This window comes from Drosophila biarmipes, chromosome 2R, assembly GCF_025231255.1.
Source record: "Drosophila biarmipes strain raj3 chromosome 2R, RU_DBia_V1.1, whole genome shotgun sequence".
NCBI lineage: Eukaryota > Metazoa > Arthropoda > Insecta > Diptera > Drosophilidae > Drosophila > Drosophila biarmipes.
In genome coordinates, this window is record NC_066615.1 from 6,863,361 (window position 1) to 6,888,647 (window position 25,287).

General features: G+C 43.4%; 5 protein-coding genes across 7 annotated transcripts; 2 read left to right on the plus strand and 3 right to left on the minus strand.

The window, feature by feature from the left end:
• Positions 1–6,447: 6,447 nt before the first annotated feature.
• Positions 6,448–8,822, plus strand: LOC108026921 (solute carrier family 2, facilitated glucose transporter member 1). Its single transcript, XM_017098132.3, has 6 exons — positions 6,448–6,588; positions 6,645–6,755; positions 6,813–7,571; positions 7,634–7,846; positions 7,904–8,006; positions 8,073–8,822. The coding sequence occupies exons 1-6, from the start codon at positions 6,502–6,504 to the stop codon at positions 8,351–8,353; spliced, it is 1,554 nt and encodes a 517-aa protein (XP_016953621.1). The 5' UTR covers positions 6,448–6,501; the 3' UTR covers positions 8,354–8,822.
• LOC108026922 (uncharacterized) lies at positions 7,904–9,695 on the minus strand. Its single transcript, XM_017098133.3, has 3 exons — positions 9,540–9,695; positions 9,291–9,398; positions 7,904–9,231 (listed from the first exon to the last, which is right to left on the minus strand). Exons 1-3 carry the CDS (start codon positions 9,604–9,606, stop codon positions 8,894–8,896), a joined length of 513 nt encoding a protein of 170 aa, XP_016953622.1. The 5' UTR covers positions 9,607–9,695; the 3' UTR covers positions 7,904–8,893.
• Positions 9,696–10,656: 961 nt separating this feature from the next.
• LOC108026532 (probable cytochrome P450 12c1, mitochondrial) lies at positions 10,657–12,933 on the minus strand. Its single transcript, XM_017097480.3, has 2 exons — positions 12,483–12,933; positions 10,657–12,231 (listed from the first exon to the last, which is right to left on the minus strand). Exons 1-2 carry the CDS (start codon positions 12,905–12,907, stop codon positions 11,076–11,078), a joined length of 1,581 nt encoding a protein of 526 aa, XP_016952969.1. The 5' UTR covers positions 12,908–12,933; the 3' UTR covers positions 10,657–11,075.
• Positions 12,934–13,677: 744 nt separating this feature from the next.
• Positions 13,678–18,111, minus strand: LOC108026854 (transcription elongation factor SPT5). Its single transcript, XM_017098033.3, has 12 exons — positions 18,008–18,111; positions 17,240–17,627; positions 17,050–17,174; positions 16,853–16,990; positions 16,345–16,795; positions 16,213–16,283; positions 15,992–16,158; positions 15,758–15,930; positions 15,449–15,702; positions 15,193–15,388; positions 14,412–15,135; positions 13,678–14,353 (listed from the first exon to the last, which is right to left on the minus strand). The coding sequence occupies exons 2-12, from the start codon at positions 17,609–17,611 to the stop codon at positions 13,785–13,787; spliced, it is 3,240 nt and encodes a 1,079-aa protein (XP_016953522.1). The 5' UTR covers positions 17,612–17,627; positions 18,008–18,111; the 3' UTR covers positions 13,678–13,784.
• A 214-nt stretch (positions 18,112–18,325) lies between these two features.
• On the plus strand, positions 18,326–24,952 carry LOC108026732 (focal adhesion kinase 1). Of its 3 annotated transcripts, none has more exons than XM_044091675.2 (18): positions 18,326–18,369; positions 18,923–19,018; positions 19,083–19,510; positions 19,714–19,988; positions 20,048–20,157; positions 20,217–20,452; positions 20,520–21,015; positions 21,072–21,204; positions 21,272–21,404; positions 21,462–21,525; positions 21,598–21,678; positions 21,731–21,935; positions 21,990–22,129; positions 22,188–23,230; positions 23,425–23,514; positions 23,570–24,024; positions 24,082–24,192; positions 24,257–24,952. In XM_044091675.2, exons 2-18 carry the CDS (start codon positions 18,970–18,972, stop codon positions 24,711–24,713), a joined length of 4,506 nt encoding a protein of 1,501 aa, XP_043947610.1. In that variant the 5' UTR covers positions 18,326–18,369; positions 18,923–18,969; the 3' UTR covers positions 24,714–24,952. The 3 variants fall into 3 exon arrangements, with proteins under 3 accessions (XP_043947610.1, XP_043947611.1, XP_016953334.1); XM_044091676.2 differs by lacking the exon at positions 18,326–18,369 and adding an exon at positions 18,395–18,450; XM_017097845.3 differs by lacking the exon at positions 18,326–18,369 and having other exon boundaries at positions 18,594–19,018; positions 22,188–22,327.
• Positions 24,953–25,287: the final 335 nt, after the last annotated feature.

Here is a 25,287-nt window from a genome sequence, read left to right on the forward strand (position 1 = left end):
CTTGTAAGAAAAGAAGGAAAGGTTAGTGTGGCCGCGGCCAGGCGCAAAGAAGGGCCTGAAAAACGCCCGACACGTGCTGTTGTCGTGCTGTTATCGAGCCATCGTGCTGTTGTGCGCACCATGTTCCATCACTACTGTAAACACGGAAAACCTTAAATAGTTGGGGTATCCGTTCATTGTTTAAAGCCTAATAGTTGCATTCCAATGCTCGATACACAGATACAAAAACATAGGTTTAAAGTCGCCGACATCCCTGTTTACATAGATGCTTTAAGATTATCTTTAAGATATTTTCTTTGCTTAAGAGCATAGCATCTAATTAGTTTTGATTAAAATCTCTGAAGAAGCTGCTAGGACTCGTAAAACAGAATCGGTAATACATAGAACAGATATTATTTAAAGTTATTAGTCATAAAAGACGTTTCCGAACCCAAAAAGTATATATATTCTTGATCAGCATCATGTCGATCTAGCCCGGTCCGTCTGTCCTACTGTTCCTACGCAAACTAGTCTCTCAGTTTTAAAGCTAAACTTTCCCAAGATTCTTTCTTTTACAAGTAGTATATTTATATGTCGGAATCAGCCGGATCGGAGAACTATATCTTATAGCTGTTAGCTAGGAATAATCGGAAAAAATGATATGATATATGGTGTTTTTTAATAATTATATAACTGCCATTGAAACGATCGGAAATTGGTGGAAAAATAATTTGAAGCGAATTATAGCTTCCGCATATCTTATACTAATGGAAAAATCATTTTCGTCTTTTTAAGAATTCCGAAATCGATTTTTATAAAAATCGGTCAACTTTAACATATAGCTGTCAAAGAAATGGTCAGAGAAGTAATGAAACAAATATTTGAATTATGATTTCGATCGTATTTTCTTTTACTCTGGGATATAAATATTTTATCTTTTCAGAAATAGGAATTTAATTCTTTACAAAAATCTGACGACTATATTATTTTTTGGATGCGGTGGTACGTGGACACGAATAACACAGAACCGGTGTACAGATGTTACTAACATTGATTATATGATATGAATGCAAGGGCTTACAAACTTCGGCCTGCCCTACCCACCACTGATACCCAAGCCGGGTAAACCGGAAAACCCAACTTCTCATAATTGTTTGAAAGCATTTTTCTTAGTAGAATGATGGCAGTAAGAAGTGTACAGGATGTCATTCCAGACCACCAGTGTGGCTTTAGAAGTCACTTTATCCCAAAACGAGACCCAGCACATATTTGGAGCATTTAAAATAAAAACAGTTCAGCAGTCTTCTTTGATGTCAAAGAAGTATTTCACGATGGATCGCTGTTTAAGATAAAAATTCTTCTACCAACTGCACAAAATCTTCGCCTGAAATGATATTTTTTAGTTAGATTTTATGGTAGATGTGTTAATTTTGGAGGCTAAATTGGATGCTTAAAAGACCTTGACTCAGCCTCAGCAACATGATGTTGCTTTACAGCGGAACCGCTGCAAACTTAAATGTCATGATAGTCCAAAAAGTGCGTCGTGGTAAGTAAGAGGCGAGGTTCCAGCTACGCATCCCTACTGTGAGTAGATCAATATGCATTCTGGCCGAGGCAAAGCACTATGGGGACTTTCACCCGTTTTTTTTTTTTTTTGTAAATTAACAATTTTTATAATTTGTTTTTGGAAGAATAAATTTGGAAAAGTGAGCGTGTTACCAAACGCTAAAAAAATGTTGACTTAAATTTTATAAATAAGACAAAGCCGCAGATTGAGTCTGGATTACTTAAATTGGGAATAAATCACTCTACAATATAATATAAGGCTCTAGCAACAAATTTGAAAATTTTTTGAAAACTTTATCCTTTTAAAAAGTTTGACAAATACCTAATTTTATAAATTGTTTGAAAAATACAGAGAAAATAAGGAATACATTAGTTAAAATACATAGTACACACCGGCAGAATGAAAATCCGTTTCAATTATGATGGATTCACGTCTTGTTCTTCAAGAGATATTAATTTAAGTTATCACAGAAAAATTGACTTGCAACTCCCGAGTTTAACAGCTGTTATTTTAACTTGTCCTGTTAGGTATTCATTTCCGTTATGTAACATAACAATTGAATCTGTTTTTAATTCGATAACATGAACATTTTGCTATTTTTACTACTTGTAAAAAATATATTTATGTCACAGAAACGGCGCGACCGCCGTCTACTAGCCCTCACCAACCAACTAACAGCATCCTTGGCTAATCTAACTACCAGAAAAAGACTGAAGCTTCGGCAGCCTGGCGATCCTAATGCTCGAGGAAGTCATAAAACTCGCGTCTTGTGACAAAAGTGTAGTACTGCAGTGCACCGTTTAAATTAAAATTATTACAATATGTTAAATAAATCGTCGCAAAAGAGGATGAAACCTGCAGGTGTGTGTGTGCAGGTTTACCCATGGGTAAAGAAATATATTAGTTATAAGATAAATTAATGTGCACGTGTTTACCGGGTAAAATGTAATAAAAATGTATCTCTTTAAATCTTGATATATATTTTTTAATATTCATTTTCTAATCTTTGGCCATTTAAAAAACATTTTCTTAAAGAAAATTACATTACTCCCGTTCGTTCTACTTTATCTTAAAAGTATAGTGCGCTCAATTTCATAAAATGTTTAGTTTCTCGGAAATCTCAAGCCAAAGCATACATTTGTTATCGTTCTTTAACTATTTTGAAGCTTTGCTCGACCTTAGTAAAAACAAACCGACTATCAGATACCTGTTACTCAGCTTAAACAAAAAAACAAAAGAGAAATGGAGATATATAAGCAACAAAACTATATTGTAAAGCGCCATCTACCCACTATTTCAGCATATGTATATATTATGACAAACAGACATAAGCGTTTTTAATGTGGGCGTGGCCAAAATCTTTTTAATTCAATCGATAGGTATTAAAGAGTCGAAAACATTTAGGAAAAACTATTTTTCTATCATGAAAATTTGGCCTCCACAGTCTTGATCGGCTTATGGGCGTTAGAGAGGGCGAGGCACATTTTTTAGGTCAATCTGTAGGTATTGGAAAAATTACATTTTAGTTAACATTTTTTTGTACCCCGCTAAAACGCACTGCGCAGAAAGCCCAGGAATCTGCATGCCAAGGCTGAATAGTCTATCTCATATAGTTTCCGAGATCTCAGCTTCAATACGGACGGAATTGGCTAGTGATCCTGATCAAGAATACATGAACTTTATGGGGTCGAAAACGCTTCCTTCTGCTTGTACATACTTTCCGACGAAACTAGTAACCCTTTTACTGTACAAGTATAGGGTATAAATACAAATAAATCAAGCCTTTATACTCTAAAATTATTCCTAAATCAGTCGATTCTTCTCATTGTCATTTAATTGTTTTGGCAAACCCTTTTATCAGCATTGTTGAACTAAAAAATACGAATTTCAGGTTGTTTTATGCTTCTTAACCATTTATTATCGAAAGAGAGTACAGCATATCAGAATTCGTACTGATTTTACAAGTTTAATTCAGTAAAAATATAATAATAATAAGAACTATAAAGCAAATGTTTGAATGAAATATTAAATTTCTTGGAAATCTGATTTCTCTGCTTGAAACTATGTATTAAAGAATACGAAGACGGGATAAAAAGTCACGGTCTTTTCTTAACACAATATGTTCCCCTGATTGCTCATTACACGTCTTAGTTTCCATTATTGTCCGTCTGTCGTATGAACGCTGAGATCTCGAAAACTATGCGTCACAGTTTTTAAGTTAAAGAAAAAATTTTAACTGAAATGTATTTGTATCATCCATAGCTATCGATTGTCCTAAATTTTGCCACGCGCACTCTAAGGCCCAAAAACGGTTTAAGCACAATCTGTCTGCCGGCCACTTAACTTATGCCGAAATAGCCGGTAGGTGGCGCTTTACAATATGGCATTGCTGCTTATGTATCTCCATTTCCTTTTCCCCCCTTACGGATATCTCATAATCGGGGCACTTGACTATAGCGTTCTCCCTTGTTTAAATTTAGTTTTTTGGTAGATTAAGATTTCACTTAGATTTTTACTACGCGCTAAAGGAGTCGCTACCGACCCTATGAAGTACATACATATGTAAGCGCAAATTCAAGATCGGCCTCAGCAGACTATCTTCCATGTCCGTCTTTCCGTTTTATAGCTATTGAATTGAAACGTTACCAAAAGACTTATGTCTATTGTAGGCAGTATAAGGTCGGATGTAGCCTGATCGGATAGCAATGTCCTCTCCTACTCTGGTTCACTTTATTTCTACTATTTTGGAATTTCAAATTAAATTCTTTCATTATTAGACGACTATATCTCATAATTGTCATAGCAGTGTGTGCTCGGTTTCTTTAATTTCAACGTCGACTTGCCACAGCCAGCTTCCTTTTATGTTGTATTGAAAGGACAAAACCTACAAAAGTTATTATTATAATATTAATCGCACTATTTCAACAGGTGTGTTTGATGTGCTGCCCCAACAAGGCGTTCGACTGGGGCAAATTGAAGGACAAACTAAGCTTCGAGGATCTGCACAGTCGGCTTATCTACACTACGGAGGAGGCGCAAATTCTAAAGAAATCGGACATAGAGAAAGCATACGGCAAAAGCGATTAATTTTTAAATCGATGCTTTGTCCGTTTTTTGGAGAGTTAATGTAGTAACCAAACTCTGTTGGAAAAGTTGAAAGGCACGGAAGTTTAATTGCTGCCCAAAAACGCCACTACTCTTCGATCCGACCTCAAGAAAACTATGCAGAGGAATTGGCAAGGCACGTGTCCACTACAAGTAAAGAGGCTTCAAGAACTCCGGAGAACTCCAAGACGAAGTGTCTCCCAATGAGGCAGACTTTCCGGACCAAGGGTTTGATCGATTTCGATTTCTTGTTTTCCGGGATCTTAAACACTCCATTCCTATCGTACTGCTCGTTTGCGTAGATGTCCTGTTAGTATCGGGGATCTATATCGTTCTCATGCGCATGTCATGTCTCCCATGCATACTTTGGTAGGTGTCGTTCGGTGTTGTGACTCGGCACTTCCTCAGTTTCCATCTGTACCCCTGTGCTCTTAATTGTCGCCGTATTGTTTATAGTCGCCATGGGCCTATATCTATATTGGAGAATAATTTATAATGAATTATAATATAGAAGAATTTATAATAACGAACCATTCGGCTGCAGATCAAACATTAATCGCCAAGAACCTATCCTGCGAGGGACCAGCCATTAACTACGCAGTGGGTGAACCCTGCGACCCACAAGTGTTCCTCCAGTTCTGTACCACTCATCAAAACACTTTCCAGTTGGCCTATACTTGTGGCTCTATATACAGTTCGAATGGTTTAATATTGCCGTCTGGTACAACTTCTTAGTTTTAATCTTCCGAGAGGATCTGAAGGCAAGTGGCCCCACCCCACGTACTATAAGCTCAGGGGGATCGCTGACATATTTCAAAAGCAAGGGGAAGAAGAAGCAGAAGAGCGAAGAATTGGGGAAAAAGATGAAGAATTCTACCGAAAGAAGATCAGCAAAGAAAACTATTGAAGAGAAAAGAACAGATAGAAAGGCGAAACAAGAGAAAAGAGCCAATTCTAGAAGAACTGCGCAGAACGACAGAACGAGAACCTGAAAAAGAAACCGAAACAGAAAGAATCGAGAATGAAGAACAACGCCATGTCCCATGCATTCGATAAACTAGGCTTAAAATGCTTTGAATGAAGCTTTCCAAATATTGTATTATTTTTTTTTTCACCTGCCTGATTTTTTCACCTGAGCAATTTACATATAAGTAATGACCAATTTTGGTTTTACCGCAGCAGAAACTTGTTCAATTCTTTTTATGATTTTTTTCAAAAAAGGATTAGTTAAAATTTGTCTGATTTTTAGGGGGAATTTGAGGGGTAATCGAAGAGGTTCTTGGAAGAATGTAATGTGGAATGACTCAGGTTAAGTTTAAGAATCGCAGATAAGGCCAATTTTCTATTCGAAAATTTCAATCTTGATCTGGACAGGCGAAGCTGCGGCGACCTTGCCAGTCTTCATAGTCACAGTCACGGCTATCTGAGCTGCGTGTATTGCACGTGTAGCGCGTCTTCAACTTATCTAGCTTGCGGAAATGAAAAGTAAACAGATGTATTACGGCTTCTGTGGTACACAGAGAGAATTCGCTTCCAACGCCTCTAGTTTATTTCGCCCTTTTTGACATACATTTCAAAATGGTTTCCTTTCGAATGAGCTCTTTAAATCGACAGTGGATGCCTGCCTTAACGACTCAAGATTAAGATAAGGCCCGCGCAGCACCTCTAAAGATCTGGGAGGTTGACTGTGGTATCTGCTACTCTGCGTTTGATAAACGCGTTCCTTAATCTCAGTGGAAAAAGTTCTGTCGTTGATGTGAATGATATACAGTCTGCAATAACCTACTGTGTAAGCACCACTCCAGCCACAAAAGCAGCCCCATAAGAACGTTTTACCCACGAGACGAGCGATGGAGAATCCAAAAGCCGCGGATTTGCTTCAGGAACGGTCATTGAATTTCTCGGAGGCACCACTAATGGCACGCAACACGAAGCAGGTAAGGCTAAGGATATCTAACATCCTGGGAAAAGTCCCATCAGTGACCGTTTCCAGAGTGAGGTGCCCCAGTGGACCTGGTCCCTCAAGTGGGCGGCTGTCGGATCATCGCTGGGAGCGGCGGTTCCAGTGGGATACTGCACGGGTGTCATGAACAGCCCCGCTGAGGTGAATATCTTCGACTCCGCACTGGCGGATCTCTAGAATCCCATCTGATTCCCCCAGATTATGCGCTCCTGGTGCAATGAGACGCTGATTGCCCGATACAATCTCAGTTTGGGCGATTCGGGGCTAGAGCTCCTGTGGTCAGCCCTTGTGTCGATATTCCTCGTGGGAGGCGCCATCGGATCGGTGGTGGGCGCCACTATGGCCAACAGGTTCGGTCGACGCGGTTGCTTCAACATCTGTGGAATTCTCCTGGCCACGGCAGCCGTATTCTTCTACGCGTCTCGACCCCTGAACTCCGTGGAGCTTCTGCTGCTGGGACGGCTGCTGGCTGGACTGGCCGGCGGTCTCATAACTGCCTTCATGCCCATGTGGCACAGCGAGATTTCGTCTCTGTCCCAGCGCAGTACCCTGTCACCCCTCTGCCCCATGGGCTTGACCCTGGGTGTAGTGGTGTCCCAGGTCTGCAGCCTGCGCTCCGTGTTTGGAGGTCCCGACAACTGGCACATAGGCCTGTCCTTTTACGGCGTTCTCGTGGCGGCGTGCTACGCCCCCTTCAGGTGGTATCCCGAGAGCCCCAAGTGGATGTACGTCGTCGGGGGGCGCAAGGATGAGGCACGTCGCCAGCTGCAGCAGCTGAGGGGCTACCCAGCTGATAGTGCCGCCCTGCAGGCGGAGATCGACGAAATGGAGCTGGAGGCCGCCTCAAAGGTCGAAGCCCTTGGACTGGTGCAAGTGCTGCGCGATCCTCAGTACCGTCTGCCACTGATCATCGTCTGCGCCTTCCTTGGTGGCCAACAGTTGTCGGGCATCAATGCAGTACGTATTGAGAGTGCCACAGTTCATAGCCTACCGCCGCTTGATCCCGCTTGTCTCTGCAGATCTTCTACTACTCCGTCTCGATCTTCCGCAAGGCGGGTCTGTCCATCCAGGCGTCGCAGTGGGCCAACCTGGGGGCAGGCTCCCTCAATTTGGCCACCTCCATGCTGGGCCCCATTCTGCTGGAACGGGTGAACCGACGACCCCTGATGCTTTTCTCCACATTTTTCTGCACAGTCTTTCTATTCTTGTTCGCCATGATGCTCTACTTTATTGTAAGTAATAATACTATTCTTCAGGACAGAGTTTTACAGTGTTCCTCAATCTTTCAGGAGAGCTTCAGCTGGTTTGCCATGGGCTGCATTGGCTGCATTTTCCTGTACATATTCTTCTTTCAGTTCGGACTGGGCCCCATGCCCTTCTTTATCGGAGCAGGTGCGTTGCCTCACTTTCTTGAAATCGATCGCTAACCGACGTCGTTTGTTTTTTGACCCTCGTCAGAACTGTTCGAACTTGCCCCCCGCCCAGCTGCCATGTCGCTGGGCAGCGTAGTGTACTGGATCTGCAACTTTATCATTGGCATGGCCTTTCCCACGTTGCAGAACGCCTTCGGAGCCTTGGTCTTCCTGCCATTCTCAGTAACCTGCTTGCTGCTCTTCGGCCTTACGAAGCGCTACTTGCCGGAGACCCGTGGACGCGAGCCCTCCGAAGTGGCGCCACTTGTCGCCTCAGGCTTTAACTCAAAAGTTTTCCTCTCCCATCAGGCGGTGAGCCAACTATAGAGCAAAAGTACTATCCACCAAGGCCATGGCCGTTTAATAAAACTGTTTATATTGGTCAAAAGGCCTAGGGCTTCCTTGAAGCACGAGGGTCAACAGTTTTGGATTTTAAAACAAATAGTCATAATAAGATATTTGTTCTGTCATTAAAACTTGTCAATTCCAAATTCAATCATCTAAGAATACCAAATACCTATGCACATGAGTACTTATATATGTATTCATATTATTATAACAAAGAAAGATATTAGTTACTGAGTTGTCTATTCCAAGTCAGTCGATTTTATTGACGGCTTTGAGTAAGTTAGTAAGCTGTCTGGACTTTTCATATGTGACCTTATCAAGAGATAGCTCCTCTGACTCTTATATTACGCAGGCGTCAGAGGGAAAAATCCAAAACTAATGTTTGTAGGGCGCCTAGAAGTGGCATCCGTGACGTCGTCAATGTAAATAAAGTCGGTTATCTTTGTAATCGTTTTGAGTTTATTGATAAGTGGGAACAATCAGTCGGACCACATCGGTGGAGTGGCGTACATCGCCGGATTAAATGGCCCCAGGGTTCGTCCAGTCCAATAGGTACTCGTCCCGTTGCGATGCAGTTGCTCCCTTCCGGATCTTGCAGCTCACGACAAAGCAAGTGATCGGTTCGTTCTGGGCATCGTTAAGTTTGACAGTGACATCCGCTGTGATTTCCGGGAACCAAGTCTCCACGTAGAAGTTGAACTGGTAGGTGACATCCTCATCCTTATCGATGGGACAGATGGCGCCGTACATAAGGTTGCGACACACATCTGAAACCTCGTCGGGCAGATCATACGGCTGATTCATGCCCAGCACTTTAGCCGTCGTCGTGGCCGTGATGCTGTTGATATTATTATTATCTGTGGGGGATCGAGGTAAGTATGCGTAGACATAAATGGAGACAGACTGCTCAACTTACTGCCCAGAAAGTGCACCTCCATCACAGCAATGGACCCTCTATACACAACACAAGGCGGTTCATCGCAATCCTTAATCCTCACATCCAGTGGAACCGGCAGGCCTTTGCCTGATAGAAAATCACAAATAACAATAGATTCTTAGCACAAATTCAGTATCTTTCTGTCGTGTAAAAACACTTTATTCGAAAGACCAAGTTCAAACATTAAGGTATCCAAGAGACCGAATAAGAGAAAATTAAGCTACTTACACTGTTGAACTTTGGTACAATTGACTGTGGCTAGAACTAAAGCTAAAGTTATAACGATCTTCATCATTTTTTTCGGAGCAGCTTCTTTGATCGATCGGTTGAATAGAAAATGTGCTAATGTGTATAAGCGCCACCGGATGATAACTGTGAATGAAATCGATGAGGAACCGAGGACCTTATATAGCCGGTGTCCGAGCGATGACCACCGATTCAAAAGAGCAGTTTATCAGACCATTGATACGGAGCCGCTACGCAGGTGTTAAAAAAGAAAACAGGTGTTTCGCTCTGACCAGCAAACCACGCCGATTCGTATCAATAAAAAACGTAAATTTTGCTGATAACCCGAATATACAAAAACTAGTTTTGATCAGATCCGGAAGTGAAGAAAATTGTACATTTCTAGCTACGAGTTACTCTTTAAATAAAAGGTTGTACCTAGGTTCGTTGAAAAGAATAGGTAGAGAGCCACACCCACTCTAACCCCCCAAAGGCCCTGACTAGCGCACAATACTTTCTAAAAGTGTAAAGGCGGCTTTGTTCTGATTGTCAATACTTAGCTTCATGCCAAAAATTGTTCAAATCGCATAGCAAATGGGCAATCTCGCAATCATCCTATTTTCTGTATGCATATCTGCATCTCCCTTGCACTGCCTCTAGTTGAGTAACAGATATCTGATAGTCGTTCTCACTTGTTTGAAATCTTACGCCAAAAAAGCTACATATAGTCAAATAAAGGGGTAATATAATTCTCAAAAAAAGATAAAACCACAGTACAAAATAGGCACATAGCTGTACAGAAAGTGTTTATAGTGACTGACTCAAAAGGCATTATGAACGTATTCATGAAGGAGTCTACTGCACAGCCACCAAAAATACGTATTCTTTGTGAACAACTCTGTAACCCAGCTGTAGTTCCACAATCACTAGCACAAAATCATCACGCAGTCTACTGCGACGCCAGCAGAGCCGCTATAATAAAATAGTGCTGAGAGGGCGCCGTGTTTGCTGATAAAAAGTGCTTAAGCTCATTTAGTTCTAAAAATGCGCCGAAGAGGTGATGGGTTTGTCCCTTTTTTATAAAGTAAAAAAACAGAAATAAGCAGATTTTGAACAATCATTTGAATGTCCTGAGTTCAGGCGCTCGGAGAGCTTGTTATTTTCATTTGAGAATTTTTTTTTTTCTTAAACTAAATTTTTAATAACAATCAATACATCTTTTATTTAAATACTTAAATTTAAAGTTAAAATCACAAATTGTTTATAGTAAGACAAAAGAAATACGAATATATTTCAGATAAAGCTGATAGCAATGACAGACTTGCATGGAAAAATAAAACATGGAAGTTCTTATTTGGAGTGTGCTTGGCACCTTGGGACCAAGTATATGAATCATGAGATAGTAAATTGCGATTCTGTAAATTTTTATAACTTTAAAGAATTAGGCTTCGTCCAACATTTAAATTCGGCAAAACTGTTTCATATGCTTTATGTTGAGAACTTTTAAAGAAATAACCAAAGGTGTCATATCTATAAATGTTAATATTTTAAGTCAGTGAACTTAAAGTTAAGGGGAATATTAGGCACAAAGTTAAATGTGCATCTAAACGGGTTTTCGTTGGGCTGCTTAAATTCTATCCGGAAATTTCGCACCAAGTTGGACAACGTTAGTTCGAGTTCGAGATCCACGATCCTCTTGCCCACACACAAGCGGGGTCCAAAACCAAAGGGTATGTATATGAAGGAACTAGTGTTCTTGTGCATCAGGACACCCGAACTGCCCTGTTCCACGTCATTCCGGCGTAACCAGCGTTCCGGAATAAATTGTTTGGCCCGGGGATATATGCGCTCATCGTCCAGTAGCAAGCTGTTGGTCATCATTAGATGTGTTCCCTTTGGGATTCGGTAACCATTAAGTACTACATCTGCTCCAGCAGATCGGGCATTGGCGAAGGTGACTGGGTACACACGCATCGATTCCTTGATGAACGCCCTTAGGTAAGGGAGAGATTTCATGTCCTCCAAAGTGAAATCTCTATCCGGGGAAGGTAATTTGCTTAAGACCTCCTCCCTGAGCTTCTGCTGCTTCTCCGGATCCTTGGCCAGGTTTAGCAATAGTCCGACTACGGCCGTACTGGTTGTATCCACTCCTCCTATCAGCAAGTCCATGGCCATAACAGTGGCGAATTTCTTATCGACTTGCAACAACTGTTCCAAAACACTTTTATAATCCTTAGAGTTGTCTCGGTCCGCTTCCTTCTCAATCCTTTCTATGGCTTCATTCACGTACATCGAACAGGTGTCGAATAGTTCATCCATGGCCTGACTGAACTTCTTATAAGTGGGCGTGGAAATATACTTGTAAACCGAGGGTCTCATGCCCAGCACAAAGAACGAATCCATAAGGATTTCTATATTCTTGAACAGTTTCCCTGCCTCGGGAGGCTGATTGGTTCCGCGGAGGAGTCCCAATTCCTTGTTAAGGGCCACCGTCGCCACCGATTCGAAGGTCAGCTGTTTCACGCTGTTCAAAAAGTCGCCGGGCATTTCCTTGCTTTCCGGATTGCGAATTTTCCGGATGTGATCGACAAACTGACGGTTGACCCGCTGCATCGGTTTCAGGTAGACAGCCACGTTGCGATGCTGCATGAGAACGGGATTGACTGCGCTTCTCTGTTTTCCCCAATCGGCACCACTAAAATATGAAAAAAAAATATTTTTAACATTATTTTAAAGGCTTTAATATTTATTTAATTTCAATAATTAATTTGTTAGTAACTTTACTGAAAAACAATGTTTACAATACACAAAATTTGAAGTGCTTTAAGAGATAAGGTGGCCTTCGTGCCGCACTTGCCGATTTTATTTCGCAAAGTGGACTTTTTATGTAAGTAAGTCTGATATAAACGATTTCGGAGTGGGTTAACCTCATATTTTTGTACTCACTTGCTGAATAATCCGACGCAGTCCTTGAAGAACTCATCCTTTCTGTTATCACGATAATGGAGGACGGGTTCGGAGCCGCACCTGATGGGCCACTGACCTTCGGTGCGATAAACCCTCTCGAAGTTTTCCGCATTGAACAACACCACGGTAGACGGCATACCAAAAAGTCCCGGAATCAAGCATATGTCCCCAAACTGTTGCTTATGCAGGCGCATCACTTCATTCAGTTCCAGTTGATGGTACTGCCCGCCCTTCTGGAAGCCGCGAAATAATTGCCACCGTGTCGGTCCCGGAATTTCCCTGAAGGGCTTTGCGGTTTCCCATTCCGCCTCGATCTGCTGCACGTACGAGGATGACTCCGGGTTTCTGGTGGCTGCCAGCTGGGAGCTGGCTCTCATGGCCTGCTTAGCTGTGAGACGCAACATCGCCAAGATCGCTCAGTATAATGATTCCTTAGGTAAGCAAAGATCAGTGAAACTTGGTCAGATAGCTTTTGAGTAATTACACAAGGTTTGGCAACAAATGAGAGCCGAATGGCGTTATCTGTGTGCTTTCTGGAAAGCTTTGTTCTTGAGACCGTGCCTGGCGGCTTTTTGCTTATAAACAATTTTTATACCCGCTACTCGTGTACTGAAAGGGTATACCAAATTCGTTGGAAAGTATGTAACAGGAAGTCATTCTCCTCCCAAAGAGTGTACTCATGTATTTTTGTCTTTCCGTAGAAGTTTGTAATCTTAAAACTATAACTTGTGGGATTGGGATTGAAATCTTAAAAAGTCGTAAAGTACCCATATAATTTGAGGTTGCATCCACTTAGAAACGCTGCCTTTTCAGCGCTGCGCGATTTCTGTGGTATAGCAGCGATCGGCAGCGTCAAGTTCACGGGATCAGCTGGACCATCTTATATACGCATTTTGTTTTCCGTTCAGAAAAACCAGAATGATTTGCGAAGCTGCTTTTTTTAAAACATCTTTCAAAACCTATCTTATTTGCAGTCATTATGGGTGTCATTATATAAAAAGTAACATGGGTATTTTATTTTTTAAATACCACGTCGGGTATTACTAGTAAGTTTTATTTAACAATCGAAAAAACACAGCAACGGAAGTCGATATCAGAGCCTAACTTAATCGAAACTACTTTATATTCTGAAAATTCTATAGATATGCCAATTTTAAAGATACCAAACCCTGAATATACGTCCATAATATTTTATTTGAAATTTTTAATTTTAGTAATAATGTAAATTTCATTGAAGCATTTCTCAATTTTGAAGTGGGTACCTGCAAGTTCTTTCGGAGCTTAGTCAATGGACTTCATCTTGCAGAGGTGGTTTACGGGTATCATCTTAACCTCGTCATTTATTTTGCAGACGAGCACGTCTCCCTCTTGCTTGGACAGCACTACGCCCACGGACTCGCGCTCCTCGCCGTAGATGACCTTGAATTCATCACCACTGTTGGGTGGCACTGGTGCCAAGTGCTCGCTGACGATGGACACACTGCGGTCCTCTTGTCGCAAGAATACAGAGCACACACCGTTGGAAACGGTGCGAATGATGCCCGTTTGCCCCACGAGATCGGTGTCTTCGTGTGTATGAATCCGAACCTCAATGTCCGTAGTACACCAGTCGCCCATCGATGAGTCCAAACTTGCTCCAGGTGTCTGGGGATTATACGGTGACTGTGGTATGCCACCCGGAGTATTCGGCGAATAGGTCGATGGGGAAGGGGTGTTCATGTAGCCAACGGGATAGGGCGACGGAGCAGGGCTGGGACTCGGATTGAAGGGGCTGTAGCTCCTGTCCGATCCGTACAGAGTGCCAGGCGTTTGAGGGGCAAACTGGGAAGTCATCTGGTAGCCAGGAGTACCTAGAAGATGGAAACAGATTAAAGGATGTACAAAATAAGGTAAAAGAAAGGTATTTACTTGGATTGTAACCAGGGCTTGGACTGGGTTCCTCAAGGGAATAATCGAAATCGTTGTTCCTCGCCGGTGTTGTGTTCGCTGTGGGATCCCAAGCTCCATGTCGAGGCGTCATGCTGCCATCGTGCGATGGTGTCATTGTGCCATAAGGAGTACGAGTGTCCGTATCCCAGTTGGGCGTTTGGCTTCCCACCAGCGGCGTTTTCGATCCGGCAGCGGTATAGCTCGGCGTCTGCGCTCCGTAACCGGGAGTACGAGCTGGAGTGCGTCCGTATGTGGAAACACTGCCCTCCTTTCCGGTAACTCCCACAATGGCAATATGATTTCGGTCCACCGAAATAGTCTGACACGAGGTATGCAACTCCACGCGAGCCGTGCTCTCAGTTGCGTCCTTGACAATACCCACTGCTCCCTTGTAAGGTCCGCCACTAATTTTGATGGTTTTCCCCAAAATTTCACGGTCACGGGTCACTCGGAAGCCGCCTCGTCCACCACGCGCTCCACCTCGAGCTCCACGACCACCGGATGGATGCATGGGCGACTGAATGCGCGGCGACATAAATCCCAAGCCACCCAGTGTGCCAGCATTATTAACGTTGGTCTTGCTGCCTCCAGCCAACTGCAAGTGACGTGTCTTGCACACAAATATTCCACCGTTCTCGGTGTACATGCGGCAATGGAGAAAGGCCAGACTGCGGTACAAGTGCTTTATCTCGCCGGAACGTCCCTGAAAAGGAGTCAGTTAAAGAAATGCCACAAATCGGTGGATATTCGAAAAACTTACAGCATGGGGTCCTTCCATCACCTTCACAATATCACGTCGGCGAATCTGATTCTGATCCGCATCCAGGGCCACCGTATTGCGGTTCTCCCTACGCTTATGCAAAGCGGTTGGCTTGCACTCGATACATTTGCCATTCATGCCCAAAACATGGAAGTTTTCCCGCTCCAGTCGTACGATGACTCCAACATTCTGGGAACTGTAAATGTACCAATCCAATTAAGGTATTATTCTCACGAAAGCAAATGAATGAACTTACTCGAGTTGCACCAAATCTCCCCATTGGAACTGTCCGAGACAGTCGACACCTGTGGCCACATCTGAGCACAGTTGCAAGTCCCTTGGCAGCACCTCCAACTCGTGATTGGTCAGATCAGAGACGAGCACTACTCTGGAAGGCTCTACGCGAATGATGAGACCAGTTTCGCCTTCATAGCGACCGGCCAACACCCTGGCATGATCTCCTGTCTTGAAGTACTTGCGCAACTCACTGGCTTTGAAAATCAATGGATCCTGCAAAAATTATTTATTAGTTTCCTTGCTCGGTTTCGTATTTAGCAAAACATACCTTAAGATCTTGATGTTTGGGCATGACAGTAATCATAGTGCCGTCGATAGCTACAATCTTGGCTTGTAAGTTCTCCAAATCTCCCACGCACACCTCAACATTGTCGCCCATTGAGAATGAGTGAGCCGAGGTGGGATCGTCCTTGACGGTGCCCATAATTTCCAAGTTGACCTCTAATTATGGAAATACACAAGTTAATACTGTTGCAGAGAGGAAATACCGCCCTTAACTCACCCTCGGGAGATTCTTCAAAGCGTTCTAGCTCGGCAAGCGTGGGCTTAACTCCGTCTGAAAGAATGGCCGACATCGTAAAGTTCTTATACAGGAATCCCTTTCGCGAGTACCGGTTTCCCTCGAACAGTAGAAAGTCACCATCCGAGTGGACTTCGCCTCCAATTGCCCTAAAGAAACTCGGTTAACTGGTGTTTCAAATGTAATGTGTGAAATATGTGTACCTCACTGCCTCAGGATCGAAGGGTTTAGCTGCCGGGCGACGTTTCTTCTTGCGCTTGCTATCGTCACTCTCCTAGAAGATTTTAAACATTTAACTTTTATTATTCTATTTTAATAATAGCGTTTCGGCTTACCGTTGCTGTAGTCCTTAAAGCTCCACGCATCCGTGTATAGTCTATACGTGGAAGCAACTTCAGATGCACTTGGTTCTGAGCTAAATCGACATAGTCCACCTGAGCAATGTCATCCTTGTAGAGACCGCGCTTAAGGCGAACCCATTGCTTGACCTTAAGGCCAACCTGTTCCTTGACCACCTTCAGCACATCCGTCATCTCCTTGATGGGCACCATTTCTTGCTTCCATTTGCCCATCCGAAGATTACCCACGTTGTCAATACAGGTTTTGACATGGGTCTGCTTGTAGGCTTCCAGATAAATGTATCCCTTGACGCCCTCTGGTGCAATAATCGATTTGATTTGCAGAGGATCATCTGTGTTTAGGTAGGTTAAGAACTTTCTCATCAAGAGAAGAGCGGTGGCCTTCTCCTCTCCTATGCGACATTTCACCATCCACAGATTGGGATCCCTGCGAATACGTGATATTAAATGGTTGCTCGTAGAATAGAGTTAGAGAAAAACTCACTTAATGCCTGGCAACAAGGTTTGCTGGGTAATCTCGTCTGACATCTCTTCACCACCATCTCCAAAGTGACGCTTTGCTATGGACTCGTCAGCGTATTTTTTTCGGAGGTACTCTTCGATCTCGTCCTCCTTTTGGGTGCTAAATTAAAATAAATAGGTAAGACTTGGAGCTGATATTTGATATTTCCATTCGCTTACTCCCAGAGGTTTGTGCCTCGTCGTCGAATTTCGATGTCCCTGGCCGTGGGTCCCAGCTCATCAATCTCGTTGCCGACAATGCCAATCTCATTGGCACCCTCCTCCCACTCGTCATCTTCATCGACCTTTAATTGAAGAGATTATAGGTTTAAAAGCAAGGAAATGAATTATTAGCTTTACGAAGGCCTACCTCATCGTCTACTTCGGCTTCGTCAATGATGAAGCCACCGAAGCGCTCCTTCTTCTTCTTCTTCCTTGGGTGATCGTCGTTCTCCTCCTCGTCGTACTCCTCGGAATCAATATCCTCGCCTGGAGGCTCCTCCTCCTCCTCGCCGGACTCATCGCTCTTGGCGCGATTATCCCGTCTTTGTGGAGACTCAGAGCCGGATCTCGAATGTCCCGACTGGGAGCGAGATCTGGACCTGGAAACGGAACGAGATCCCCTCGAACCGGACCTGGATCGCGACCTCGACTTGGATCTGGCGCTGCGCTGCGACTTGTTGGAAATAGATCCATCTTCGGAGCCGCTGTCCGACATATTACTGACTTCCGAGTCCGACATTTTGGTCTAAGTAGATCTGCAAAAGTAAGAATAGAATGGGCTATGAAAACACCAAGACAAGACTGCTTTGGAGGAAGGCGATTGCACACATATGGGACCAGTGTACTGTGTAGCTTCCAGTGCTAGCATCACACATGCTGCTTTGTAATGTGAACATAAGAACTTTGTTGAGTTGCAAACACTTCTTTTTTATAAGTAGTGTAAGTATATTGATTTTGCAATATGAGCGGATGCTCCAAGCACCTTCTATATCTCAAACTACGAAATCTGTAAACGTGTGCGAATGCAACCAAGCAGTACCAAGTTGTTTACAAAGCTCAGCTCTCTATTTAGAACTGGAGTTGGGGCGTTGTCATTGAATTCTGGCTACGAGGGTGTAACAAAATGAATACGTACCGTCTTCTTTTCGTTTAATTATATATTTTTCAGGAAAATTGGAAGGAAAATTCTACTTTACCACGCCAGTGGTGGTAGACCTGTAACAATGAGGTTATCGATAGGTTTTCGATAGAATGGGGAACTGGTTCCCGGGCACCAACGGTTTTCAAAGCCCCCAAAGTGAAGATATTTCTAAATATATTATTTTAGCAATAAATTAAGGAGGCCCATACATATATTATTTAACAAATTGTGCAAACCTTCTAAATCTTAGGCAGCTGATGTGGCCAGATGCAGTGGTTTCCCTAAATTGGGAACAACCCAGGCTCGGATATTATCAGCTCGAGGATTCGGTCACACTGGCTACCACGGAGAAATAAGTAATCAAATCATATTTTTAAAAATAACCATTTCTGGCTGATTAAGCCCAGTGGGCAACCGCAAATCCCCAGCTTGAATCGGCAATGCGAGGCTGAAGTGCACGCATCGCAGGGTTTTGCCAGTTATTCATTTAGTAACCCACCAACCCCTCACATCTGGCGCAGACTGTATGTATAAACAGATGCATATATGGGGGGTGCATGTGTGTGCGTGCTACCACATACCGTATTTCCATAAACCGAGAGTTTGGCAATAACGAATATCTCGCTTTCCCGACCAGATTAAAGAATTCGGTCATATATGTGGCTCGCCGATCGACGGCCCGTAACTTTGGCGTCCGAAGAGAGTGGGAGCGAGAGTGTGTGCTGCTCAGGGCAGTAAGGTGTGGTTCCGCAGCACCGAAATTCGTACAGAAAAAACAAGAGGGTGGTGGGAAAGTCTCTTCGCTCTTCCACCTGTGAAGATTGGCCGGAAGGACTTGGTGGGCCGGCCAGCTAGCTAGCTATTGTGTCATGCAATCGATATCCGTAACATATGTTTCTGGTGTCTCAGGTTGAAGCGTTTATCCGGAATCGCCCACTGTGCGGTAACTGTGGACCATGAACACCGCGGGAGCCAGCAGTCAACCGCCGCCCACTAAAAATGAGTGTGAGTTTCCAGTGTCCCCTCCGATTGTTTCGTGTAACTGATGAAATGACACTTCTATCCTTAGTATTCCCCGAGGAGTACCTCATCCACGTGCATATGCCGAACAAGAGCTTCAAGGCTGTTCGGTTCAACGTCAAGGAGACCGTTTTCCATGTGATCCGGCGAACTGTCGAAGATCTGGGCACGGATGGACGGACGCCGAGCATCCAGCGATATGCCTGCCGCATGCTGAACATGATCACCAAGGAGGTGATCTGGCTGGCCAGGAGCACCTCGATGCAGAAGGTCCTCACGCACATCTTGACGCCAGGCTGCTCGAACGTCGACTGCCCCAACAACCAGGCCGAGTTGAACGAGGGTCTACTGGAGCAGGGCCGCAGGATCACCGACAACAGAGTGTGGCGAGTGGAGCTCAGGGTGCGCTACGTGCCGAACACTATTCAGGAGCTCTTCGACGAAGACAGGGCCACATGCTTCTACTACTTTAATCAGGTAAATTGCTTAAGTTTATGGGTATGACTTCCGTGCGATCGAAACGCAGCAAGTCTCATATTGGAGATCTCACCACTTATACCACCTTTTTTTATTCTTTAAAAGTATGGTTATATGTAACTGCTTTCTACTGGTTTCTACTGTGGGTACTGCGCTAAAATGGTCTTGATTAAATGCTGTTACTCGTTTCTTACCATTTCCAGGTGAAGGAAGACTTTATCCAAGCCAATGTCACATCCATCGACACTGAAGTGGCGGTGCAGCTGTGCTGTCTGGGCATTCGACACTATTTCAAGAACATAACCGTGAAGGCCCCGGACAAGAAGCAGCACATTGACTTCATCGAAAAGGAAATTGGATTTAAAAGTTTTCTTCCCCAATCTGTGATAGTCACATCAAAGCCAAAGAATCTTAAGAAATTGATCCAAGTCGGTTACAAAAAGGTGTACAATTACAACGACATTGAGTATTTGACGCGGTAAGCACTTTTAAAGCCTGAAGTCAGGTGTGCAGCTAATGTCGCGTTTCTTGTTACAGGTTCTTCGATCTTTTGAAAAATATTTATTTAACAAACTTTGAGCAGTTCGCGGTAACCTTGAGCTCGGCATGGAACATTTCTGGAATACTACACGTCGGGCCCCACATTGGTAATTATTTGAGTGGTATGCAAAATATTATTTTACCCTGTAAGAATTATCTTTTCCAGGAATCTCCTACCAGACTCACCCTCAAGCCAGCTTGACGAACGTAGCTCAGTTTAAAGATGTCGTTTCAATTAAAACCTGCACTTTGCCAAAGGAAAAGCTGTCCAAGTCTAGCGAAAGTACCACAGAATCGGAGCTACAAAACTTTAACTGCAATTGCCAGAAGATTAAGACGCAGATAAAAATATCAGCGTCCAATAACGTGGAAGATTTGGTTATTACATGCAATGGTATTAATGTGAGTTTGCCACTGCGGATTGCCTCAATTAGTTTTTGTAATGCTATTTATTCTTGTATACTTTTAGACTGCTGAGAGCATTGCCGACCTCATTGACGGTTACTGCAGGCTGTTATCCAAAGACCTAGAGTTCACGATTTGGCAGCGAGAGACGGCAGCATTGAGCGATGACAGCGCTAAAGCATTGCCCAATGATGCCACGCTAGGGTCCAATAAATCGACTTCGAGCCAGGGAAAGCCGATGCTGACAGATGACTACGCGGAGATTGGTTTGTTGGAGGGCGAAGGCGATTACTCTACGCCAACCGTTCGGAATTATGAGCTGGACAGAGCCCATATTACCCCGAGTGCTAAGATTGGTGTCGGTCAGTTTGGGGATGTTTATGTGGGCACATATACTCTCCCGAAACTGACCAAGGGAAAGAACGCCATGGGAAATGGCAAAGATAGCAATAGTGACCAAAGAAACGCTGATGCAAGACCAGATGTCATTCAAGTGGCGATAAAGACATGTAAAGCAAATGACGATCCTGAAAAAACCGAAAACTTTCTTGCCGAAGCTTGTAAGTCCTAAATTTGTTGTTTTTATTCATTTCTTACAATCTATTGGTGTTTTCAGATATAATGCAGAAGTTCGATCATCCCCACATTATTCGCTTGATTGGCATTTGCAGCGTAATGCCCATTTGGATAGTAATGGAATTGGCTAAACTTGGTGAACTGAGGGCCTATTTAAAGACAAACAGCGACAGGTGATACTGAAGCAAAATTGGTTCTTGGGTTTTTATTACTTTAATTTATCTTCGTCTTTCTCTTAAGGTTGAGCCATGGTACCCTACTGAAGTATTGCTACCAGTTATCGACTGCTCTAAGTTATTTGGAATCAAAAAAGTTTGTACACCGAGATATAGCTGCACGTAACGTACTCGTCAGCTCCCCAACATGTGTTAAGGTAACTTTTTACATTTTTTTATGTTAATGATGTGTTAAGTTGTCTCTTAATTTGCAGCTGGCTGATTTTGGTCTATCCCGCTGGGTTTCCGATCAATCCTATTATCACTCAACCCCCACAGGTAAGATATACTTTATATTTACTTTCTTGGTCTTATAGAAAAAATTGATATCAATTGAATTGATTGATTTAGTTGCCCTCCCCATTAAATGGATGTCGCCCGAGTCTATCAACTTCCGAAGATTTACCACAGCCAGTGATGTGTGGATGTTTGGTAAATAAATGACATAATTTTCCATTTCTGTGCTAATCATATACTTTATAAGGTGTCTGTATTTGGGAAATACTTATGCTTGGCGTAAAGCCGTTCCAAGGCGTAAAGAACAGCGATGTAATCCTAAAGCTGGAAAACGGGGAGCGCCTGCCGTTACCTCCCAATTGCCCGCCCAGACTTTATTCTCTAATGTCTCAGTGCTGGGCCTATGAACCACTTAAAAGACCCAACTTCAAGCGGATCAAGGAAACGCTGCAGTAAGTAAACACCTAGCACCAATGAATGCCAAATTAATATTGTATACTTCACAGTGAAATTCTTATTGAAGACAGCATAAATTCATCGGAGACCCTAAAGCGGGAGCAACGAAAAGTGGCATCCATGTCATGGGTGGGCAGCGACGACATTGACATTCCGCCATCGAAACCTTCAAGGACGATGCACGATCCTGGTACGAAATGGCACTTAGCTCCCTTTTTCAAAATCCCTAATGCTGTGATTTCTTTTAGACCTAACTGGCTTAGTGCCTGAAACAACGGCGCTACCTCAGACTTATATCATTGCACAAAATCCCGCGGTGCTGGCCAAGTTGATGATGGAGAACCAAAAACGAGGCATCAATCCAGCTGCGTACACCACACCAGCTTCGGTATTTAACACTTTAGCTGTAGGATTAGATGACAGCAAATCGGACGTTTCACTTAAGACTACTAAGCTACCGGCAGCAGATTTGTTAAAACTTGACCCGATCGCAGATTCTGATAGGCTAAAATCACATGTTTCCGCTAACAATAGAGCCGGTCAAATGGCTAACCCCTTAACCGCTTTAGCTACACCCCTAGAGTCCCAAAATCCCCACCACGCAGGAATGTTTACTGGTAGCTTGCCGTCAAAGAGTAGCTTCGTTGTATGTCCACCCCAAACGGAGGATCACATGCAGGGCGAAAACATTTCTAACCCGATTGTGTCGAAGGTTGCCGGCTATAGTCTGTATGGCAGCCTGGAGAGACACCAACCAGCACCGGCAAAGACCATGCACTCAAAGGGTGGCAGCTTGGAACGCCACCAATCACTGATGTCAGCTCAAAATCTGGTTTTCTACAACACAAAGCCGCCACACTGCACCAACACGGCGGAGCGTTCGAGGAGCATGGAGCGAAACACTTACTTCCATGCCTATCGCCAGCAGATGAAAACCTCCATTGAATGCGAAGCTCTACCCGAGGAAATCTACGATTTCGGAGGTGCCGGACTCAAGACTTGTGTGTCCGCCAAGCAGCAGCCGAAATTTAGTCCCATGCTTAATATGGGCCCAGTGGAAATTGGCAAACCACAATCCACAAATTGCATGGGCATGCAAGCACAGCCAAATATACCAGTTGATTCCTGTGGAGTTATTTCTCCACAAAACTTTGACGAAAGCTCTAGAAACCAGCGGGAATTAGAGCGAAAGTGGATGGTTTCGGGGCCACAGAGTATGGCAGTCGGAACTCACGTTTCCGAAGGAGCTGCTTGCATGGCCACCTTGCAAGCCGAAGCTATGGGAAATCAGGTTTGGCCCTAATCTTGGACACGTTGGCAGCCAAGCGTTTGCGTTTCATTTTTATTTTCCCTCGTTTATTTCCCCTGTTTTGGATTTTTTGATTAGTTAATAGACTGTTGAAGTAAGCTTTTGATTTGTTAAGGTTTTAGTTTAACTAAATTCAGTTTTTTCTGAAGTGAAACTAATAGTTTATTAATTTTCAGGGCATGCACAATGTTCTGGGAGAAAAACTACGACAACAGCAAAAGGATAGCAACAGCGATAGCGAATGGCTGATTCAAGAAGAATTGCTGGTTGGTAACATTAAATTGAAAGCAAAAAGAAAATTTTTAACCAACTATTTTTCAGCGGCAAAGATCCTGCTCCATACCTCAAGGATCGCTTAATGATCACCAGGCACAAATGTTTAGGCTTGACTTCATGTCAGGCGGTCCTTCTAGTTTGCCAGACTGCTCGAACTCCAGCTCCCGACCCATGACACCGAACGCAAATCTCGTTTCGCAGAAATCAAACCACTCATCCGCGGATCACTTGTCTGGGCTGACATCTGGCGAGGAGCAGGTGGCTCCAAATACCAGAAACTTTGGCAGTGCAGTCACAAGTCGACCTATAAATCGTGCGGATGATGAAGTATATTGCGCCACCACACTGGTGGTCAAATCAATAATGGTGCTGTCACAAGGTGTGGAGAAAGCGAATACCGAAGGCTATTTGGAACTGGTTAAGAACGTGGGCGTCAAGTTAAGAAACCTGCTCACGTCGGTTGACAAAATATCCGTGCTTTTCCCAGCACAGGCCCTTAAGTAAGTGTGCTCGCTTTTAAGAAGAAGGATTTATTGATTTAGCTATCTACATTTTAGGGAAGTTCAAATGGCACATCAAGTACTTTCCAAAGACATGCATGAACTGGTATCAGCCATGCGATTGGCCCAGCAGTATAGCGACACAACTCTGGACTGCGAATATCGCAGGTAAGTGCTAATAACTGTTAGCAAAACCAATACTCCAGAGAACTAATTCTGATTCGGATCAAAGGAGTATGCTGTCGGCTGCCCATGTACTGGCGATGGACGCCAAAAACCTGTTTGATGTCGTGGACTCCATTCGGCAACGCTATCACCACCTATTCCCGCCACCAGCCGCAAAAGAACCCAGCTGTTCCTCAAGCATTGAGTCCACATCGGGCCTCATTGTCGCAGAGCCCATTAATGACCTGGGTGGCTATATTAAGACGAGTACTTCTGGAGACCTGCTTCAAAGCACAGGGATATACGACAATGATTTGCATCATAACTTTAGCTCGCAGTTGCAATTGCAGAATCCAACCCCGAGCATGGAGATAGGCGGTGGAGGCAGCCTGCAGAGAGGGATGAGCATTGGCTTGGACACCTCCAGGTCTACGAACGAACCTCTGCGAATTGTTGAGGAGGCCCTGGGCAGCCCGGGTGAACACATGTACTGTAATACGTCCGCTCTGCACGGTCACGCGTAATTCAGAAAGCGAAGATGCATAGATATTAACTTTATGACTAACTACTGTACATACTTAAATATATATAATATCAAAATATGTATATCGACCGAACTATTCAGCGGAGAACTCGATTATCTACGTAGGGAATATACATAGCTTTGAACATACTTACTCACTAAAGTTTGACGAGACTCCAACTCGGCCGGCCGCATTCTCACATCGTCATTTAGTCAAATAATTTAAGAAACAAAGACACGTTTTGGAAAGAAGATGGCTAGTAATAATATTTATAGATAATATATCCCATCTAATACAGCTACAAATTAATTTCATAATAATTTTGGGTGTGTTTTAAGACATATATATTGTGATTTATAGTTTACCATAATAGGCTTTACTCAAAGCAAATTATTTTGGTGCAAGGTTCAATCACAAAAATAAAACGAATTACTAAACAAAAGTCGTCTTTTCATGCTTGTTATTGGTTAAACCCACTTATCCCAAACTAGTTTTCAATTCTTAAGTGAAGAGTCCCAGCCAAATATCGGATGTGGAATTCTTTAATAAGTTAACATTCGCTCAAGTTATATTT

Excerpts from the sequence above, each read along its gene's own strand:
- LOC108026854 (XM_017098033.3), bottom strand. The coding sequence starts at position 17,611 with ATGTCGGACTCGGAAGTCAGTAATATGTCGGACAGCGGCTCCGAAGAT. Across the intron at positions 16,159-16,212 it reads TTCGATCCTGAGGCAGTGAG|GGCAATTGGAGGCGAAGTCC; the intron begins GTACACATATTT and ends GAGTTTCTTTAG. Across the intron at positions 15,389-15,448 it reads GGAGATTTGGTGCAACTCGA|TTCCCAGAATGTTGGAGTCA; the intron begins GTAAGTTCATTC and ends GTACATTTACAG.
- LOC108026921 (XM_017098132.3), top strand. The coding sequence starts at position 6,502 with ATGGAGAATCCAAAAGCCGCGGATTTGCTTCAGGAACGGTCATTGAAT. Across the intron at positions 7,847-7,903 it reads CCATGATGCTCTACTTTATT|GAGAGCTTCAGCTGGTTTGC; the intron begins GTAAGTAATAAT and ends TCAATCTTTCAG. Across the intron at positions 8,007-8,072 it reads GCCCTTCTTTATCGGAGCAG|AACTGTTCGAACTTGCCCCC; the intron begins GTGCGTTGCCTC and ends GACCCTCGTCAG.
- LOC108026732 (XM_044091675.2), top strand. The coding sequence starts at position 18,970 with ATGAACACCGCGGGAGCCAGCAGTCAACCGCCGCCCACTAAAAATGAG. Across the intron at positions 23,231-23,424 it reads CCGAAGCTATGGGAAATCAG|GGCATGCACAATGTTCTGGG; the intron begins GTTTGGCCCTAA and ends ATTAATTTTCAG. Across the intron at positions 24,025-24,081 it reads TTCCCAGCACAGGCCCTTAA|GGAAGTTCAAATGGCACATC; the intron begins GTAAGTGTGCTC and ends TCTACATTTTAG.
- LOC108026922 (XM_017098133.3), bottom strand. The coding sequence starts at position 9,606 with ATGATGAAGATCGTTATAACTTTAGCTTTAGTTCTAGCCACAGTCAAT. Across the intron at positions 9,399-9,539 it reads TTGTACCAAAGTTCAACAGT|GCAAAGGCCTGCCGGTTCCA; the intron begins GTAAGTAGCTTA and ends ATTTTCTATCAG. Across the intron at positions 9,232-9,290 it reads GGAGGTGCACTTTCTGGGCA|ATAATAATAATATCAACAGC; the intron begins GTAAGTTGAGCA and ends GATCCCCCACAG.
- LOC108026532 (XM_017097480.3), bottom strand. The coding sequence starts at position 12,907 with ATGTTGCGTCTCACAGCTAAGCAGGCCATGAGAGCCAGCTCCCAGCTG. Across the intron at positions 12,232-12,482 it reads TGCGTCGGATTATTCAGCAA|TGGTGCCGATTGGGGAAAAC; the intron begins GTGAGTACAAAA and ends TTCATATTTTAG.